Raw genomic sequence first — 21,260 nt, forward strand, 5'->3', positions numbered from 1 at the left:
ACAAAACAAAATTGGGGGGGGGGGGGGGGGGTTTGACCAGCACCTATAAAAGGAAAATTTGGTAAAGCAAAATACTACACTCAGAAAAAGTGGAGGCAGACCCCCTCTCCCACCCCCACCCCTGCGTTCTACTGGCCTATTAAGTCTCGCAAGATATCGGTTTCAATTTCAAATAAGTTTCATAAAAATTGTAACGCAACTGTATTTCATTTCGCTCAGAAAGTCCGTTTAGTATGTATATAAATTATATATATATATATATATATATATATATATATATATAAAGCCAAGAGCAGTACAACCATTTCCTTGATCAAACTATACACTATATACATAAAACAATTTTTTTTAGATTAGTGGCCCTTTTTAAGAAATGATGAACGAAAATTGTTCAGTTCAAGTGATACAGCAATTGCGTCGACGGCATAAATGCCTCAAAATTTAAAAAAAATGTACAGAAACATTTATAACCGCTTTTGTTTAAGTATGATTTACTTTAAAAAGTAAGAAGAAGTAAGAAGTAAGTTGACAAAAAATTTAAATTTTCATGTATGGAAATCCGAATAAACATTCATAAGACAATTCAATCCTTCGACATCATTATGTGCCTGTTTGTTATGTTTCTACTCCATAACTAAGACAGGCGAAGAAATTGAATTGTATAAACAATGGAAACTTAATTATTAAACAATTTTATTAAAGTATTCAAAAAAAAGTTCAATAAAAATCCCCTTGGAAGTAGTGAAGAGATTTTTTTTTATATATTAATTATGATTTTTTTCATGAAACAAAAAAAAGTTCATACATCATGGCATATCTGAATTTATTTCCCATTAGAATTTTTCGGTGATCCAGAAAAGACATGAGGTGTTATTATCCCTTCGTAACAAAGTTATAGGGGATGAAGTAATGTGCGTGTATGTGGAAGAGTGAATGCGTGCTTATATACGAAAATATATTTTTTATATTGGGATCGATGTGCTCTTTTGCGAGGGGATACCCCGCTTTAATTGCACAGGTGCCCTTTTGAGACATCTATATAGAACTTTTAATATTACAAGTGCTTTATATCTTTTATAAATTGAGTTAGAGTATTAAAAAGAATACCTTGTGTGGAATTCAACAAGTATTAATTTTTCGACTGAATAAAATCGTTCCTAGAGCCTGTCTAGACCCCCACCCTTCCCTTTACGAAATTACTAGATCTGCTCTAATATAGTATGAAAATAGTATGCGACTTCCCTCATGAATAATAACATACTTGTTGCTTGAAAGAAAAAAATCTCCAGTTTATATGTGTCAAAAAGATTAAGGTTATTTTAAAAATGTTTTTTAAAGAATGTTTGGAAACTGAATTTGACGCACGCGACGTCATTAGGTCATTAGGTTTTCAATAAGTAACGTCAACATTGTTTTGAAGCAGCCTTACTAAAATGCTCATAAAATACTGAAAACGTGAGATATTTTAAAAATTGATGTATATTTGCATTCAGAAAGAGTCAGACTATCAAAATTGATCAAAAAGTCAATTTGTGAAATTTTGACCTTAAGGGCCCTTTTCTCATGACGGCAGTCATATGTTTTATACTGTTTTCAGCTTATTTTCTTTTTTTTTTATGTGAATCCACTTTATAAATTATTTGACTTCATCATTTTTATGCAAAAACCATTGTGATGTCACAATAATTGTTGATATGAAAAAGATATATGAGCTTTGTCCACTGTACGAAAGAGTAAACATGTGATAACATTTTTACACATGCAGGGCTGACTGCCAGCAAAAGTTGTCAGCCCTGCCAGAAAATCTACTTGCTCTGAGAAAATAATTGCCTTTTTAAAATTTTTTTTATTAGAAATACAAAACTTTATAGGCCAAGAGAGAACAAGTTGGGAGTGAATTTCTGTACTCCTTAGACTCTTTATGCATATTTGGAATATTTTTCTTTATGTATTAATCCACTGTGCTTCCATTGCTTTCAATATTACGACAATTTATGTGGTAGATATTAAAGATGATTTGGTTCACTGCGTATTTAAAACGAGATGTACCTATGGTCAGAAAATATAATCAATCATTCAATCAATCTAGACCTCACCTGATATAGGTAGGAGAAGTGTAGATATTGATTAAAATCAGGTGAAAATCAAACACCCCCCCCCCACCCCCACCCCCTCCCAGTCCATGATGGTGAGTGTCAATTAAATCCCTTTACTGCATATTGAAATATATATTTTTTTTTAAATATGTTACAGTCTTTTCTGTTAAAATTTTAAACATCATATTCGGACAGAGAAGAACAATTAACCATCCTGAATCTGAGTCTTTTGAGTACATTTAGTTGATTTGAGACAGAGTTATCAGCCTTAATTTTAAATAGCAGACATTTTAACACATCCAGCAATGCTGCAATTAATGCAAATCTGTTCGCTTGCAGCAAAATTTGTGCTTCTTGGGGGTCAGGCACATGGTTATGTCAAACATTGCTCATGTCTGTCCCTTACACTTTGCTTAAAGCATTTTTTACTGTACCTGTTACAAACTCAAGAAATTCAATCAAATCAAGAACAATTTCACAAATGTACAAGAGTATTCTTCACTTGCTTTTTTAATGAACAGAATCTCACCAAGATACTATAATCTGTATGATGAAATTAACCTAAAGCTAGATAGACTCCTGCATGTTTTTTCTTAGATACAGTACTTACGAATTTTGTACCACAGAAGAATGGAATGTCTTTGAAAGCAGTGGAGTAGAAATGAATGTATGTAAAATGTAAAATGTTCTATGAAATGGCACTACAGCTCTATGCAAGATGTTAACTTCATTTTTAATTCAGTTTAAACCAATTTTTCTGAATGATGTGGAGGAGGGTAGTCCAATGGCTTCATACAGAAGAGTGGCTAACAGTCAGAAATGTGTCCGTGTGGGAGGGAAACACAATGACCTTGAGGATGTTGGCCTTGACCTCACTCATCACACATTTTTTGAAATGCTTGGTAGCTGGTCTTTTGGAGATTATTTCAAGGTAAATCAATGTGAAGACACTTTTGTTTATTTTGTTCATGTTATCAGTGAAATAATTTCCTTTGTTTCATGGCTGTGGTGTTTTTCCTTTGAAGTAAAGTGTACAATAACTGGAGATACACCGATGGGCGGAGTCAGCAAAAACTGTGCAGTGTAAATAAATTATTGAACACTAAGGCGATTTCAACATTTTAGATTACATGTATATTGAATCTGAATTACAGAATTAAATGGGTTTTGAACTATACAAAGACAAAATTTCTGCCATGAAATAAAGGTCTTTCACATAAATTACAGTGCCCATGTATCCCAAAATACGAAATGTTTTACGGAACTCTGCAAAAATTCCATCCATCGCAACGAGAAATCAAGTTCTTGACATGAATTCCAAAAATAAATATCTTAAAATATCACACCTATTGTAATAGAGCGTTTTAGCAGGATGTACCATCTTCGCTGTGCTGTGTTCTTTGCTCAACTAGAATAAATTCAGCTGCACTGCATCCATAGACGAAGAGTTATTGACCGTGACACAGCGTTTTTGTTCATGCAACAGCTCTCGAATATGTCAAATAATCAACGGGTATCTTTTTTCTTGATTTTCGATTAACACCTGAATTTCCTTTCTTCAACTTCGAGTTTTTCATCCTAGATATCCAAAGGTTTTTTTTATGAATTTCATTAACAATCCGTTCATCTTCGCTAGCCAAGGGTTTCTGATACGCTACTCTCCTCATAAGCCCTTGGCATACGGTGTTAAAAAAAGTTGGGATTTTTTTTCTCAAGTTGTGATTGGAGTTGATCGACATCGTTCGACCAATCAGCAATTGTTTTCCGTAAATGACGATATTTGCGTTCGGGATATATCTTGACTCTTTAATATCGGGAATGAAAAACGCAAGTAAACAACGATCCTTAAGATAATGTCATTCTATGAATAGCTATATCAGTGTATATGGTGTCATATCCAATATCTTAAGCTACGTGCAAAATATGTGATTAAGAATCTATACTGAAGATGTAGATTTGCATTTTAACATGTTTAAATAACAAATTAACATAACTAAATACCTTCTTTAAAAACATTATTTTTTTTAAATACGCTTTTTATTTCTGTCGATGACGCAATCTGTGCGTACCTGGTAAGAATGGTGATCATGTGACGAAAACAATCCCGTCTTTTGTCAGCACCGTATGCCAAGGGTTTATGAGGAGAGTAGCGTATCAGAAACCCTTGGCTAGCGAAGATGCAATCCGTTGGGAAGCTGCAATTTGACGTCCTTTCTCATGAACACACAAATAAAATGTGCAAATTAAAAAATTCCGGCGGGAAGGAGAGAATATCCATGCGGTCACCTGACAAAAACTATATTTTTTATTGGTGTAATTAAAAATCATGCTTGAAAATGTGTGACATGACAATTATTGATGTTTTGATTGGCCATGATACAAGAAAGTTATTGAATATTTATTATGGTGTATCCTGATTTATTTGGGCGAGGGGCGGAGACTCGTGCTTCGCACTCGTCACCGCCCTTCGTCCAAATAAATCAGGATACACCATAATAAATATTCAATAACTATTACTTGTAGCATAGTAAAACTGTAACTGTATAGATTCATTAATTATAACCCCACTCCGAAGGAGAGTTGTTTCAAGTTGTTTGTCTGGCTGTCTGTCTGTCCATAACAAAATTTTCGTCTCAGTTTTCTCAGCAACTACTCATCGTAGATGCTTTAAATTTTAGCACACTCTTTGTCTAGGCATGCCATATGGTTGGTTTCAATTTTGTACAAATCCAATGTCAACTTCCTGTTTATCTGTGCATCTGTCTGTACCAAATTTTTGTCACATTTTTTCAGCAACTACTCAATGCAGGTTCTTGAAATTTTAGCACACCCTTTGTTTAGGCATGCCATACGGTGGGATTCATTTTTTACGGATCTGATTTCAACTTCCTGTTTTATCAAATTTCTGTCACAGTTTTCTCAGCAACTACTCAAGGCAGATGCTTGAAATTTTAGAATGCTCTTTGTTTCGGCATTCCATATTGTAGGATTCATGAGAGCATATATTCACATCAAAGCAGGGGTATTACTAGTGAGCATTGGCTCACATACTTCTTGTTCATTTTATTCTAGAGAGATGCCTGTGCCTTGGCCCTAGAACTTTTAAGAGATGTCTATAAAATTCCTCTGTCTTCACTCTATTTCACATACTTCAAGGGGGACGACTCCATGCAGTTACCGAAGGATTTAGAAACAAGAGACATATGGCTAAGTTTAGGGTAGTGTGGGTAAAAAATAGATTGATATTTGTAATTGCATTATTTTATATATTACATAATGGCTTGTGAAATATTTCCATGTGGAGTATAATAATACAATTGTATTGGAAATTGCAACACTATTAAAATTATTTTCCATGTGTGCTGTAAAAATAAATAAATGATTCTGAAGATTGTCATTTATGTTTACCTATGTGTTTTTATAGCTGAAATAGCTAGTGTATAGATTGTAAATTAACAAATTTGATTTCAGTAGTCTTGTAATACCTTTATTCATTATAGAGTTGATAGGAGCCATGTTTTGCCATTTGGAATGAAGGATAATTTCTGGGACATGGGACAGACCGGTCCGTGTGGACCCTGTACAGAGATCCACTATGACCACCACCCAGGATACCGTGAGGTTCCACATCTAGTGAACGCTGACTCCCCTGAGGTGGTGGAGATCTGGAATCTTGTATTTATGCAGTTTAACAGGTAAAGATAGACCACATACACTGGATAAATTGGACAAATACATTTTTAAAAAATGTTTAAATCCTAGTTCTGTGAATCAGATGTCAAGAGTAAAGACCATAAATTGATCTTGAGAAAAGAAATAGTACATGATATCTACAAGACTGATAAACACAGAATAAATAGATGATATTCAATGTTTTTAGATGTATATGGAATTTATTTCACAATTGGAGCCAGGGACAGGATTTTTTAAAATAAAATATTAAACAAAAATCCTGTCTCTTGAGTGAAATAAATTCCATATCTCACTACAGATATTGATTTTTTGCTTATTACATTTTCTTTGATTTTCCTTTTCCATCTATCTTCCTGACACAGTGTTGTAGGCTGTGAACATCATAGTTGAGCAGTTGTAAACATGTATATTATAAACAACATTTTTGAGAAACTTTGGTTGTTTTAGTTTGTGTCAGGATGGCTCATTTACTCTTGATTTCTTATAATGGGGAGTATTTTAATCCTTCAAACACTCTTTGTGAAGGGAATGAAAAGCTAGTGTTTTGCCACACTTTTGATATTTTTTCACTGAAAAAATATCACTTTTAGTCAATGGATAAATTTCAGTATTTTAATGTTGAAAACATAATACAGAATGATACTGAATATTTTATTTCAATATTTTTTACCCAGGTGATGGTACCTGTTAAGCAGGTAGTTGCTAAGCATATCCTTTCATAGAGTATTTCTTTTTACTTTGTAACCACTGAAATCTAGTAAGATTTTTCAGGCAGATTGCATGTATAACTTTTTATAATGAACATTTCATTAAAGTGATAGTCAATTTTTGATTTATTAAGGGGATGAAGGACACATGGTCACATGACTCAGTTTAATTATGTCATAGTCTCTGATAATATAAGTACAAAACATGATTTAAATCATCAGTAGTTGTATAAATTTTTGACAATTTATAGAGGATATTCAATGTTTTGTAGATGAATATGGAATTTATTTCACGAGTGGGACAGGATTTTTTGATATTTTCATGAGTGCAAAGCACGAGTGAAAATACAAAAAAAAATCCTGTCTCACGAGTGAAATAAATTCCATATTCATCTACAAAACATTGAATTTTCTGTTTATTACATTTTCTTTGATTTTCCCTTTGCCTCTGTCTTTTCTTAACACAGTGTCATAGGCTTGACGTCATAGTTGAGCGGTTGAGACATCATAGCTTAGCAGTTGTGAGATTGAAAACATTACATAGCAGGGATTTTAGCAACATATTTGGGGAGAAATGTGCAGTTTTAGCTCTATCAAGATGGTTAGTTACTATCTTTATCTTATGACAGGCCAGAAATTATTTTTTACTTACTTTGATATCCTTTCACACTGCGAGAGAATATCATTTTGGTATCCTTTCACAGTGTGAAAGAATATCACTTTTATTCAATAAATAAATCACAGTATTTCACTGTTGAAAATGTAATAAGTTTTATTATACCATCTTTTTTAAAAATATTAAAAAGTTTTAACATTCTTGTAAACATTAACAAATTATGAAATAGATAGATCCAATCTTCTTTTTCCCTACACTGCATGTCCAACAAGTTGATGACATCACACACAATCTGTTAGTACACCAAGATCATACTCGGTGAACACATGGGCCAGTATTATGATCTAAAAACAGGTCATAATCAGCACATGGGAAAGTATTTTGTGAAACAGGGAAACAGTTTTAAACTCTTTTCAAATTCTGAAATATTTTAAAAGATACATGTCCATTTTTTGTCTATGCTTAAAAATTCCCATTATGGACAGAATAATGGGCTCTTAAACATGGAGAATTAAAACTCCACTTATATACTTTAGGGCATAGTATTTGTCAATCAATATCTCTAAAATAAGGTTAGAAACCTAATGAAAGAACTGCTGTAAGATAAGTGGGATATACTAAATTAGTAATATAAAAAAATATGAAAAAAATTGAATGACAATTTTTTTTTCTGCTAAAGGTCCTTCTTCCCCTAAAATCATTGTCTGGACATAAGCCAGGGTTTTAAAACAGTAATTCACATAGATACTATCTCATTTGATATCAATGAAAGTGGAGTTGACTTGTTGTTGCTCATTATAAGTGGAGTTGACTGTGTTGTTGCTTACTATAAGTGGAGTTGACTGTTGTTGTAGACAAGGAGACAAGGCATTGATTCCACTCCTAAAGAATCACGTAGATACAGGAATGGGGCTAGAAAGAATCACAGCGGTCCTCCAGGGCTCCACCTCTAACTACGACACCGATCTCTTCAGGCCAATCTTTGATGCCATCCACAAAGTATGATTAGTAGCACATATTCAAAAAGAAAGATATGTGCAAGTTCAGATTACAAACTTGTTAAGTTTTGAAATAAGACTTCAATGCTTATGTAAGATAGTAAATGAAATTGGTGGGGGGGTGGGGGTGTAAAGAAATCACCTTGTCCATCTGTCCATGCAATCATGTCCAGCCCTGAACTTTGTAATGGAGAAACATTGAAATTTATACTTGACACAAAAATTGCTTATGTCCTGAGACTGTGTAGTGATCTTGGTCCAAGGTCATTTGAGCAAGTTCAAGGTCACTAGCAGAAAAAGATGTTTGGTACTTGGTACAGAGATTCTTTTTGACCAGAGGGTGTGTCATGACCTTGAACCAAAGGTTATTTCTGCAAGTTCAAGGTCATTGACAGAAAAAGTATAATATTCTTGTCTAGGCTATAACTTTGTAATGGAGAATTATTGGAAGCTGATACTTAGTACAAAATTGTTTATGACCTGAGGTAGATGCAGAACTGTAGTGTTAGGTTTTACATTGTAGTTTTTGACAATAATGCTACAGATCCCGTAATGCAAATAAAGTTTGATTTACTGTGCAAGATTTTCTGCGCATGACTGGGGATGTATTTCTCCACTTCCAGCATTCATCATTCAAGTACCTTTTATTCCTTAATTCTAGACATATTCTTTTACCAAACTGTATATTTTATCCATCTTCTAACCCTTTATAGTCATATCTACAGACATCTTTAGCGAGATATCAGTAAGTTAACATGGCTGTCGGATGACAGAAAATTCAAAACAAGTGAATTTATTGGTCTGTAGAGAAGACTGTAAAGGGTTAGGAGGTGGATGAAATATACAGGTTGGTAATAGACTTTGGAGCTATATGGGGGGGGGGGGGTATTTTTTTGTGAGCTCGCTCACAGTACCTTTTGTTTTGTCACAATACCTTTAGTTTGTGACAAGTCAAGTTCACAAATTTACTCATATTTTACATATTTTTTTTCCCCAAAAAATTGTATGAGCTGTACCTTTGCTAAAGTTTATTATTAAAGTTTATATCTATAGGACTGTGGTATACCATCATATAAAGGAAAGATTGGCTCCCAGGATCTTCTTGGTAAAGACACAGCTTACAGGATTGTAGCTGATCACATGCGGATGCTTACTGTTTGTCTCTCTGAAGGAGTCCTGCCAGATAAAGCAGATCCTCATGGGTAAGGGGAACTCCTGCAAGATAAAGCAGATCCTCACGGGTAAGGGGAACTCCTGTTAGATAAATAAATCCTCAAGGGTAAGGGGAAATCATGCCAGATAAGACAGACTCTCATAGGTAAGGGGAACTCCTACCAGATAAATAGACCCTCACGGGTAAGGGGAAATCCTGCCAGATAAAGCAGATCCTCACAGGTAAGGGAAAATCCTGCCAGATAAAGTAGATCCTCACAGGTAAGGGGAACTCCTGCCAGACAAAGCAGATCCTCACGGGTAAGGGGAACTCCTACCAGATAAATAAACCCTCACGAGTAAGGGGAAATCCTGCCAGATAAGGCAGACTCTCATAGGTAAGGATGAATCCTGCCAGATATAATAGACTGTCATGGATAAGGGTGAATCCTGCCAGATAAAGCAGACTCCCATGGGTAAAGGTGAATCCAGCCAGATAAAATAGACCCTCTTGCAGGTAAGGGTGAATCCTGCCATAAAAAATAGACCCATATTGGCAAGGGGAAATCCTGCCAGATAAAGTAGACCTTCATGGTAAAGGGGAAATCCTGCCAGATAAGATGGTCCCAAACATGTAAGGGGAAATCCTGCCAGAAATAGCAGACCCTCATAGATAAGGGGAACTACTGCCAGATAAAGAAGCTCCTCATGGGTATGGAAAACTCCTGCCAGATAAAATAGACCCTCTTGGGGTAGGGGAAATCCTGCCAGATACTGCAGACCCTAACAGGTAAGGGGAAATCCTGCCAGATAAAGCAATCCCTTATGGGTAAGAGTGAATCCTGATGATTAAATAGACCCTCATGGGTAAATGAAAATCATACCAGATAAAATATACCCTCAAGGGTAAGCAGAATCCTGCCAGATAAAGCAGACCCTCACAGGTAAGAAATATCCTCCAGATATAACAGATCCTCTTAATTATGGGTGAATCGTACCAGATAATGTAGACCCTCATAGGTAAGGGGAACTCCTGCCAGATTAAACAGATTCTCATGGCTAAGCATTAATCCTGTCAGAAAAAGTACATCCTTATTGGTAGAAGGGAATCCTACCAGATAAAGTTGACCCTCCTGGGTAAGGGGGAATCCTGTCAGATGAAGAAACCAACAGGGGTAAGGGGTATTCCTGCCAGATTAAGTAGACTAAAAGTAAGGGGAAATCCTAGCAGATAAAGTAGACCCTCACAGGTAAGAGGATTCCTTCCAGTTACAGAGACCCTCATAGGTAAGGGGAAGTCCTGCAATATAAAGTAGACCCTCAAAGGTAAGGGGAAATCCAACCAGATAAAGTAGACCCTCAATGGTAAAGGGGAGTCCTGCCATATAAAGTAGACCCTTATTGGTAAGAGGGAATCCTGCAAGATAAAGAGTCCATCAAGGGTATGGGAAAATCCTGCTAGATAGACAGTAACAAAGTCCTATTTTAAAACAACCTATCCTTAGTGCGATTACTTGTCTCCAAAAACATTATTTTTCATAAGAATAAATGTGAAATTACGAGTATTTCAAGTATTACTGTGCTGTAATTTTGTATAGTTTTTTTTAATTTAAAATCTTTATCACTGACAGCAGGATTCTAATAAAAATTTATAAAAAGCAATTCCTGGATTGTTTATAAACAAGTCATTTAAGGAATTATTGACATCAAGTAGCCTTTTTTTCACAAGACCTTATATTTATCCTCATGTTTTACTCACTTTTTGTTCACAACATATAAATTACAAGATAAGTACATGTACATGTAGGTTTCGTATCTACAAGGAACAAGTTTTGTATTGGTCTATCTGGTGGTTCTGTATTTATACCCCCGTTCCGAAGGAGAGGGGGGTATACTGTTTTACCCTTGTGTGTCTGTCTGTCTGTCTGTCCGTCTGTGTGTGTGTCTGTCTGTCTGTAACAAATTTTGGTCGCAGTTTTCTCAGCAACTACTCATTGCAGATGCTTGAAATTTTAGCACAATCTTTGTTTAGGCATGCCATATGATGGGATTCATTTTTGTACGAATCCGATGTCAACTTCCTGTTTATCCGTGCGTCTGTCCGTACCATACATAACAAACTTTGGTTGCAGTTTTCTCAGCAACTACTCATCGCAGGTGCTTGAAATTTAAACACACTCTTTGTTTAGGCATGCCATATGGTGGGATTTATTTTTTTACGAATCCGATGTCAACTTCCTGTTTATCCGTGCATCTGTCCGTGCCATACATAACAAATTTTGGTCGTAGTTTTCTCAGCAACTACTCATCGCAGATGCTTGAAATTTTAGCACAATCTTTGTTTAGGCATGCCATATAATGGGAATCATTTTGGTACAAATCCGATGTCAACTTCCTGTTTATCCGTGCGTCTGTCCGTACCATACATACATAACAAATTTTGGTCGCAGTTTTCTCAGCATCTACTCATCACAGGTGCTTGAAATTTTAACACAGTGTTTGTTTAGGGATGCCATATTTTGGGATTAATTTTTTACAAATCCGATGTCAATTTCCTGATTATCACTGTGTTTGTCCATAACTGAACTTGTGTATTCACATCAGAGCGGGGGTATTATTAGTGAGCATTGGCTCACAGACTTCTTATTATATTTTTTATGATTCTTTTTCTGTAGTCATACTGACCTCTGAACTGTATGATATTCACTAGTAGACACAAGGTGAGGTCTTAACTATATAATTTTTACTAGTACACTAAAACATGCTTATAAGGGAGTGCCAGGGACGGACGACTTTGCTTAATTATAAGCAAAATTCATTACATCCATACAGTTAACAATACATGTATATTTTAAAATCATGACAAATGAAAATCACTTCCCTGTAAGTGTTGATTCATTATAAGGTTATTTGCTATAAATGTGTTTAACTGGTAGACAAGAGGTGAGGTCTGTACTGTATGATTTGTTTGTGGTAGACACAAGGTGAGATCTGTGCTGTATGATTTGTTTGTGGTAGACACAAGGGGAGGTCTATACTGTATGATTTTGTTTGTGGTAGACACAAGGTGAGGTCTGTACTGTATGATTTTGTTTGTGGTAGACACAAGGTGAGGTCTATACTTTATGATTTTGTTTGTGGTAGACACAAGGTGAGGTCTATATTGTATAATTTTGTTTGTGGAGACACAAGGGGAGGTCTATACTGTATGATTTTGTTTGTGGTAGACACAAGGTGAGGTCTATATTGTATAATTTTCTTTTTGGTAGACACAAGGTGAGGTCTATATGGTATGATTTTGTTTCTGATAGACACAAGATGAGGTCTATACTGTTTGATTTGTTTTTGGTAGACACAAGGTTAGGTATCTATGATTTTATTTCTGGTAGACACAAGGTTACATCTGTACTGTTAGATATTTTTTACTTATAAACTCATGGTGAAGTCTGTATGATTTTTTTTTCTGGTAGACACAAGGTGAGGTCTGTACTGTACCGCTGTCTCCAGTCGTCCAAAGTTCTGGACATCAGACCTGGCTACATCTCCAGCCTTGTGGACTTTATTGTGGACAGTCTGGTCAGTATATAGAATATATGTATTTCTTCAGAATAAACTCTTCTTATTTTCACTTTTTCAGTCAAATAAAGTCACTTAGTATTACATCAGTGTGCCTTTCTTATATACACTTTATGGAGTAATACTTGATACATGTATAGCGATTACATAACATAACGGAACTCTTTTGCATTGGAGGTAGGAAACATTGATTAGCTTCGGGCAATGTGCTATTGAACACACTATAAGATCGATCACTGTAGATTTTTAAAGGGCATATAAAAAAGAAGTCTTGGTGAAATATTTTGCTAAATGATCGGTGCTCCACACTGATGAAATTTAGGAGATTCTAGTTCTCTTGTGTTACATTTTCGTAGATATTTTCGACTAAGCCGACTCTTCTAATAATAAATTCAACCATTACTTTCTGATAAACGTTACTTTTGGAAGTCCAAACATTCCGAATAATGTGACTTACTTTCTGAAGTGCAACCATTGTGACAATGTATTATACTTTTGGCATACTTATTGTTTGAATCATTCAATTGTCACTAGCGTAAACAATACCGGTAGGTTATGCCCAGAAAATTACCCGAGATTCAGAGCTTTCTTGACCTAAAGAGTAGCATTAAGTTAGATAACTTGAGGGAATTGCGATTAAACATTAAACAAAGTACTACATAAACATTAAACAGAGTACAATTGATAGAGTACAACATAAACATTAAACAGAGTACAATTGAATGAGTACAACATAAACATAACGACTCTGTTTACATTCTGTTGACTTTGTACACTGTAGGGAGCTGCCCATCCAGAGCTGAATGCCAGTTGTAAAAGGGTAAGTACCGGTATTAAAGATCTCTACCAATTCTGTATAATACAATTCTCTATATTCATGTACATTTGATTTTTTTCTGTCTATCTTTGATCAGGTGAAGGACGTGATCAATGAATCCGAGGAACATTATCACAAAACACAAGAACAGGGAACCAGGGCTTTCAACAAATTCCTCAGGAAAAGAAAGCAATCCGGACATATCAATGGCAATTAAATTTGATTGTTTTAGGGTTTTAATAAAAATTTACTGAATGCATGAATTAGAAAGGTTATTATACCCCCGCAAACAAAATAAAAAAAAAACAGTATAATTATTAGTATTGATGTTTTATTAGGCTCTGCCTTACTTCATCACTCCTTTAAAAAAATATAAATGAGCAATTAAATTTCACTCTGAATATTTAAACAAATTGTGAACACCTCTTAGATCCATAGAATATGCTTAATGACTTGGGACCTTTTTTGAAAAACCCAACGGGGGGTATTTGTCAATTTTGGACAGTTCTAGTTATTATAATTTTTTTCCAGGGAATTAAAGTTTCAATAGTACATCCACAAAAAAAAAAAAATTTGCAGCTCATCAGCTTGCATTTTTTTAGATTCAGAATACCATGATTTGTTGTCTGGTCACTATGGAGCTCCTGTTCCCATGGAGATCTTGGAGGATCTGGCACAAAAGCATCATCTGTCTATACCAATATCAAAAAGAGGCTCTGAAGAACAGACAGACAAACAGACAATCCAAGAGGTACAGCATACTGTTGATATTTTTGAAAGGAATTGTTCAAACAAAATCCTTTATCTACTGTGTGTATGAAATTGTGCATGTTTTTGCATGTAAGTCATTTTTATTAATTTTTCTTTTTTTTTTTACTAGTTACTTCTGAATAACTTCCCAACTGTATGATATCAAAATTCTATATTAGCTAAGTTGAGGGTTTACGTCCTAGCTTAGAGTTAACATTTTTAACAATATGTTTTCCTAGGAGCAAATCTACAATGTATGCAACCTGAAAGAAAAGAATATACCAAGAACAGATGACCATTATAAATACATGTACAAAGGGACAATATCACCTTATGGTGAGCAGTGCTCTTTTTGGTTTAATAATTACTAGCAATTCTGTTATAGTAAATGTTTTATTTCTTCAAAGATTTGGAATCATCATGCTTGTAAATGTCATTTTATGTATATGAACATTCTTACTTATGAATTCATCAGTTTGGACTTTTCTTGTAATGAAGTCCAATGAAGTCTTGTAATGAATACAAGTAACTCACAAGATTGATATATTACTTAAAGCAGGGTTGTCCTTAAGACCCGTGGGCTGGGGAATTTCCCCACCTATAATGATGTAAACCCCCAGTTATTCTGGTATTCCCCCTCAACCCTCTGTTAGGAGAGGAAGCCAAAAACCCCTTCTACTTTTTAAATGTCCCAGGCTATTTTAGTTCTTAGGAACAACCCTGTTAAAGTGTCTGTAAATTTTGATATGAACTGATGATGTAAAAATGGGTGCACAACGTTTCAGGACCTGACTAATAGGATGGTTCAGGACTTGCAATAAGATGGTTCTTTATAATAGTACTTTTCCAAATATCATAAAAACATTTCCAAGTTTTCAAAATGTTTCAGCATAATATTGTCAGAAACATTAACTTAAAATGTTGAAAAACACTTTAAATATTTCTAAAATATAGTCACCAAACGTTTGCAAATTTAAGAACAATTTCTTGAATTTTTTAAAAAAAAGTTTCATTAATTGTTATAATGACATCATTTTGTATAGTTTTAAGAATGTTTTTAGGTCACCTGAGTCACTCAGGTGACCTATTGCTATCTGTTTTTGTCCGTCGGTGTTCGTCGTGCGTCAGTGCGTTAACATTTGAACATTTTTAGCTTCTTCCCTGAAACCGCTCAACCAATTTCAACCAATTTTGGCATATAGCACCCATGGGTGAAGGGGAACAAAAATTGTGAATTTCTTGGTCCCTGCCCCCCTGGGGCCTGAGGGGTGGAGCTAAAACCACCAAAATTAATGCAATCTTTAAAAATCTTCTTCTTTACTCCTGGACATTAAGCAGTCAAACTGTTGGCATGATTGTAATAAGGATTGAGGCCTCAACCAAAATTGTGAAATTCATGGCCCCAGGGTCAGGGGTTGTGGTGCTAGGGTGGGGCTATATACATCATATAGTGAAAATGCATTATTTCTTTGAAAATCTTCTTCTCTGCTCCTGGGTATGAAATAAACTAACCAAGTACATAGTTATGATGAGCAAGAGTGCCTCTACAAAGATTGTGAATTTCATGGCCCCAGGGTCAGGGGTTTTGGTGAAAGGGGGGGGGGGGGCTTTATTGATTATATAGTGAAAATGCATTAAATCTTTGAAAATCTTCTTCTCTGCTCCTGGGTATGAAATAAACTTACTAAGTACATAGTTATAATGAGCATAGCTGCCTCTTCCAAAATTGTGAATTTCATGGCCCCTGGGTCAGGGGTTCTGGTGTTAGGGCGGGGCTCTATTGATTATATAGTGAAAGTGCGTTAAATCTTTGTAAATCTTCTTCTCTGCTCCTGGGTATGAAATATACTAACTAAGTACATAGTTATGATGAGCATGGCTGCCTCTTCCAAAATTTTGAATTTCATGGCCCCTGGGTCAGGGGTTCTGGTGAAAGGGGGGGGGGGGCTCTATTGATTATCTAGTGAAAATTCATAATTTCTTTCAAAATATTTTTTTCTACTCCTGGTTGTAAAGCAAAGAAACAAGTGTATAGTTATGATGAGCAAGGATGCTTTTACAAAATTTTTAAAACTTGTGGTCCCAGGAGTTCTGTTGTTTCTCGGGGGGGGGGGGGGGGGGGGGGGGCTCTATTTGATTATATAATGAAAGTGTGTGAATTCTTTGAAAATCTTCAACTAATTGCGTAGTTATGATGATGAGGGTACCTCTTCCAAATTTGTAAATTTCCGTGACCCTAGGTCATGGGTTCTGGTGTTAGGGTAGGGCTGTGTTTTAAAAATAGTGAAAGTGCATTATTTCTTTGAAAATCTCCTCTGCTCCTGGGCATATTGGAAGCAAACATGCTTTATTTCTTTGAAAATCTCCTCTGCTCCTGGGCATATTGGAAGATAAACTTATAGAACTCATAATAAACTCATAGAACTTACAGAATGGGGTAAAAATTGCAAATTTTATGGTACAATTGTGTCATACCACATGAGTGAATTAACAGGATTTTTGAATGACAAATGCTCATATCAAAAAAAGAGTTTTTTTCTAAGTTACAACTAGGTAGAAAAAAACATGATCTTTGAGGTTGCGCCGCCTGGACATACCATTGCTTTCAAAAACATCAACAATTTCTTTAAAAATAAAACTAATGATCTATAGTTTATTACATAAATAAAAAAGATGATGTTAATTCATTGATGTATCTTAAGCGGTTTTAATTTTATGGCGCTAGTCCACGAACTTTCCGAACAACCCTCGTATTTGAAAGGTTAATAAAATAAGAGAATTATGCAATAACATTTATTGTATAATACAAAAAGTACTTTCATAGTTTTAATGATCAGGTAGACTTGGAAATAATAGATCAATAAAAATGAAACAAAAATAACTTTTCTTTTTAAATGTTCTTCAAAGGCCAAGTGAGGCCAATGTGAGAGGTAATAATATAGACATTTTGTTAAAAGTCTGCATGGTAATAGTGATAAATAGGGAACAGATAGAAAGATACTTGAACAGTTATTTTGTTGATCTTCATCATACTGTTTTCCTTGCTATTGGGCAACAAAGCTTCATTTATCAGTTTATGGATCCTCTAAATTGTTGTACTCAGGTGACCGTTAAGGCCCTTGGGCCTCTTGTTTAAAACATGTCATCATAATCATTTTAATCTATTTAATGGGACCAGGTAGCAATTTGAAATTAAAGTCTGTTGATGGAATCGACAGCTAATTACAAAAAATGTTATTTTGAGATGGGAAATAAAAGTGAAGAAAATACACCATGCAGAAATCCACACAAGTCAGTGGGGCATATGATATTTTATTAGACCAATGCATTCTCAAATTTTCTATCATTTACAACCAAAATTTCTTATCTGAAATCAATTCCAAAATTTGCTTATATTTCTTTTAACTGAAACTTGATTTGGTTCTTACAATTATTTAGCACTTGTTACAACTGACAGTAATTCACATAGCTTCAAATCTGGTTTTTTTTACATAACCACGTAATTAGAAGATTGTGTATTTAATTAAAATATTGACTCAGCTCCTTTCCTCGCAGACCATACATGTATTTCAAAGCAGAAGATTTTAAAATACCTTAATCAGTATGTATTCTTTAAATCTGCATGTAGATACTATATTCCAAGAAAAGAAAATATAAATTGCCATTAAGCATTAGAATTCTTCAAGCATTCGAAGAATGTTGGCCTTTTAGGGAACACATTTTGATCAACTACATAACTGCACACATTTGACATTTTTAAAATTATCACTTTATGTATACATTATTTTTGAAAATGTGTTATGGGCCTCAAAACGTGTTAACCCAAAACCTGAAAAGTGTTGTTAGGTCCTGAAACATTGGGGCCCAGAAATGTTGAGCTCCAGAAACATCCATACTTTGTGAAAACTCATTTTGACTTTGTAGATTTTCCAGATTTGTCGGACACCAAAGTAGTGGGGATACTGTCAGGAAAATCTATAGAGATCCTGAAGTCCGGGGACAAGGGCATCGTGATTCTGGATAAAACCTGTTTCTACGCTGAGTCTGGAGGACAGGTGGGGGATACAGGAGTCCTTAAGAATGAGGTAAATTAGTGAAATCGATCTGAGAATGAGGTAAAATATTGAAAGTCACACTGAGAAAGAAGTAAAATAGAGAAGGTCACACTGAGAAGGAGGTAAAATACTTTAAAATCACTTTTTATTTGAGAGAACCTTATTTTCACATTCTTACGCAAGATTATCTGCTCTTGAAAATTTCATTCTGGCATATAACTCTATTTGAAAGATTATATAGAGCAGTTACCAAAATTAGTGAAACTTTTGTTTTCTCTTATGAATACCAAACAACAATCTTGCAAAAATAAGGGGTAGCAAAAATTGAGTGATCTACATTGCACATTAGTAAAGGTCATTCTGAAAGTGAGCTCAAATAGTGAAGGTCATATTGGGGCATTATAAAAACCATATGCAATAATCGTACAGGTCTTTATTTCTTGCCTTTTCATCACTTCACTGCAGAATGCTGTAACGTGACTCAAGTAATAGATCAGTAAGATCATTGTTTAACTTTACAGGGTAGTATGAATTTTGATAGAGAGGGAGAACTGTAGACTTGCATTGTATTTTACTGATCACTTTAACACATTCTTTGCTGGTCTTTTTGTTTTGTTACAAGGACTTACATGTTCCAGTGATATGTTTTTTTCTTTATGCACTTGTCTACAGATAAAGTTTCAAATTCTAAATTTTTCAGACAGGAGTGTTCATAGTAACAGATACTCAGACACAGGGTGATTACGTACAGCATATAGGTCATGTGGAGGAAGGGGAGATAAGAATCGGTGACAAACTTACAGCTAGTATTAATCAGGTACTGAAAAAGAAATTCATACAGTAAACATGGTTGGGTACTGTTCTTTGTTCTAAAAAAAAGCTATGGAGATATAAAATTCAAGTGAATAGTAGTAATTAAAATGTAATTTTCCATTTTTATCATGTTTCTAAAAAAGAGAATTGCTTTGTGTATGAGAGGATAACATTTGTGTCCCTCTGTTTGTCAGGAGAGAAGACTAGGCAACATGAGAGCTCACACAGCTACACACCTGCTGAATCACTCACTGCGACATCTGGCCAGTGATGCCAGACAGAATGGTTCACATGTTGAGGAGGACAGACTTTATTTTGAAGTTTTTACAGCGGTATGGATACAAAATGTTTTTGAAGACTAACGTTTTTTGAAAACATTGGCATTTTTTTCATCTCCAAGCCCATGAAAATTGACACTTTTACTTGAGATTCACACATTTCTATACATTCATGTAAATATTGTCCAGATAATGACTTTAAAATGCAGGAATTGTAGAAGCTTATACTCAACAAATACAAGTATGATTTAACAAATACAAGTACATGTATGACTTACCAAATAAAAGTATGACTCTAAAGGAAGATTATGTGAAACTTGTCAAAGGGGTGTGTGACTGCACTCTTTTGAGAGATATTGATCCTGTTGGAACAAGCTAGTTTTGTCATTAATTTCTAAAGGAATATCAGTAAAACAATTGCTTGCTAAAACTTAAAGTATTGTATAATATTTTGTTTTAAAAGAAAAAACTGGACACTGTGGTAGATGTGACAGAACTCCAGAGGGAGGTTAGAGAGGTCATAGAGAGGAGGTTACAGGTCACTTGTCAGAATCTGCCCCTCAGTCAGGCCCAGTCACTGGACGGTGTCGTATATATGCAGAATGAGGTAGTTAGTACTGACCAGAATCAGTTGTCAAATATCTAGAGAATAACTAAAGATAAAGTGTAAGTTACATTTGACACGTAGGTTATCTCTTCAGATATATCCACACATGGTAAATGTGATCACTATAGGAGCAGGAAAACCTGTGTCTGTAGAGCTATGTGGAGGAACGTAAGTAGTAAGGCTTCATACACAGCCTTGTTTAGTCTTAAGATTAATTAAAAGTAAAAATGTGATGTTTTTACATCATGACATTAATAGCATGTATTAGCACTGTTACTAACTGTGAGAAATAAAAATTTTCTTTTTTAGACATGTTCATAATACTGGAGAGATTGGAGATTTTTGTATAGAGAAATTAAAAGGTGTAGGCCAGGGTAGGAAGTCTGTATACTGCTTCACAGGAAAACTAGCCACTATAGTAAGTTACCTATCATAACAGACAAAAAGGTGCTACTTTCTTGCCAGTGCATATTAATTGTATTGTCAGAGGGGATTAAGTATTCAACATTAATACAAATGATCCAAAGGGAGTGGGTATTTGAATTGATTGGAGTCCAAGTTTTTATAAAACATCATTTTAATACTTAATATTATGCTTTAAAGACTTGACCATCAGTGTGTCCAATAAACATAAAGAATTTACATGTCATTTTTATTTAGAAAACAACAATACATGTACATGCACAATGATTGGTTTTATTGAAGGCTCTTGAAAATGGTGCTACATTGAGGAATATAATGAATGAGCTGGAGAGGGCTGTCAAACAGAATCAGGGAACAGAGGATTGGGAGTCAAAGGTCAAGACCATTAACAAGGTAAGGTCAAAGAGGATCAGGGAACAGAGGAGTGGGAGTCAAAGGTCAAGGTAATTAATAAGGTAAGGTCAAACAGGATCAGGGAACAGAGGAGTGGGAGTCAAAGGTCAAGACCATTAACAAGGTAAGGTCAAACAGGATCAGGGAACAAAGGAGTGGGAATCAAAGGTCAAGACCATTAACAAGGTAAGAACAAAGAGGATCAGGGAACAGAGGAGTGGGAGTCAAAGGTCAAGGTAATTAATAAGGTAAGGTCAAACAGGATCAGGGAACAGAGGAGTGGGAG

The 21,260-nt window shown here is 35.0% G+C and overlaps 1 protein-coding gene across 1 annotated transcript in view; it reads left to right on the plus strand.

The window, feature by feature from the left end:
* Positions 1–21,260, plus strand: part of LOC133181780 (alanine--tRNA ligase, cytoplasmic-like) — a 31,309-nt gene that overhangs the window by 2,936 nt on the left and 7,113 nt on the right. Inside the window, exons 2-18 of the mRNA XM_061316370.1 lie at positions 2,839–3,027; positions 5,169–5,314; positions 5,597–5,791; positions 7,967–8,111; positions 9,164–9,312; positions 12,733–12,838; positions 13,620–13,658; positions 13,753–13,864; positions 14,258–14,406; positions 14,645–14,741; positions 18,330–18,490; positions 19,161–19,277; positions 19,468–19,605; positions 20,015–20,158; positions 20,253–20,326; positions 20,468–20,576; positions 20,864–20,974. Of these exons, the coding sequence (XP_061172354.1) occupies positions 2,839–3,027; positions 5,169–5,314; positions 5,597–5,791; positions 7,967–8,111; positions 9,164–9,312; positions 12,733–12,838; positions 13,620–13,658; positions 13,753–13,864; positions 14,258–14,406; positions 14,645–14,741; positions 18,330–18,490; positions 19,161–19,277; positions 19,468–19,605; positions 20,015–20,158; positions 20,253–20,326; positions 20,468–20,576; positions 20,864–20,974 (2,181 nt within the window). The remainder of the gene's footprint in view (positions 1–2,838; positions 3,028–5,168; positions 5,315–5,596; positions 5,792–7,966; positions 8,112–9,163; positions 9,313–12,732; positions 12,839–13,619; positions 13,659–13,752; positions 13,865–14,257; positions 14,407–14,644; positions 14,742–18,329; positions 18,491–19,160; positions 19,278–19,467; positions 19,606–20,014; positions 20,159–20,252; positions 20,327–20,467; positions 20,577–20,863; positions 20,975–21,260) is intronic.

The sequence above is a fragment of the Saccostrea echinata genome, unplaced genomic scaffold (genome assembly GCF_033153115.1).
Source record: "Saccostrea echinata isolate AGI-Se365-2 ecotype Australia unplaced genomic scaffold, CSIRO_AGI_Sech_v1 ptg000009l, whole genome shotgun sequence".
In the NCBI taxonomy this organism is placed as follows: domain Eukaryota; kingdom Metazoa; phylum Mollusca; class Bivalvia; order Ostreida; family Ostreidae; genus Saccostrea; species Saccostrea echinata.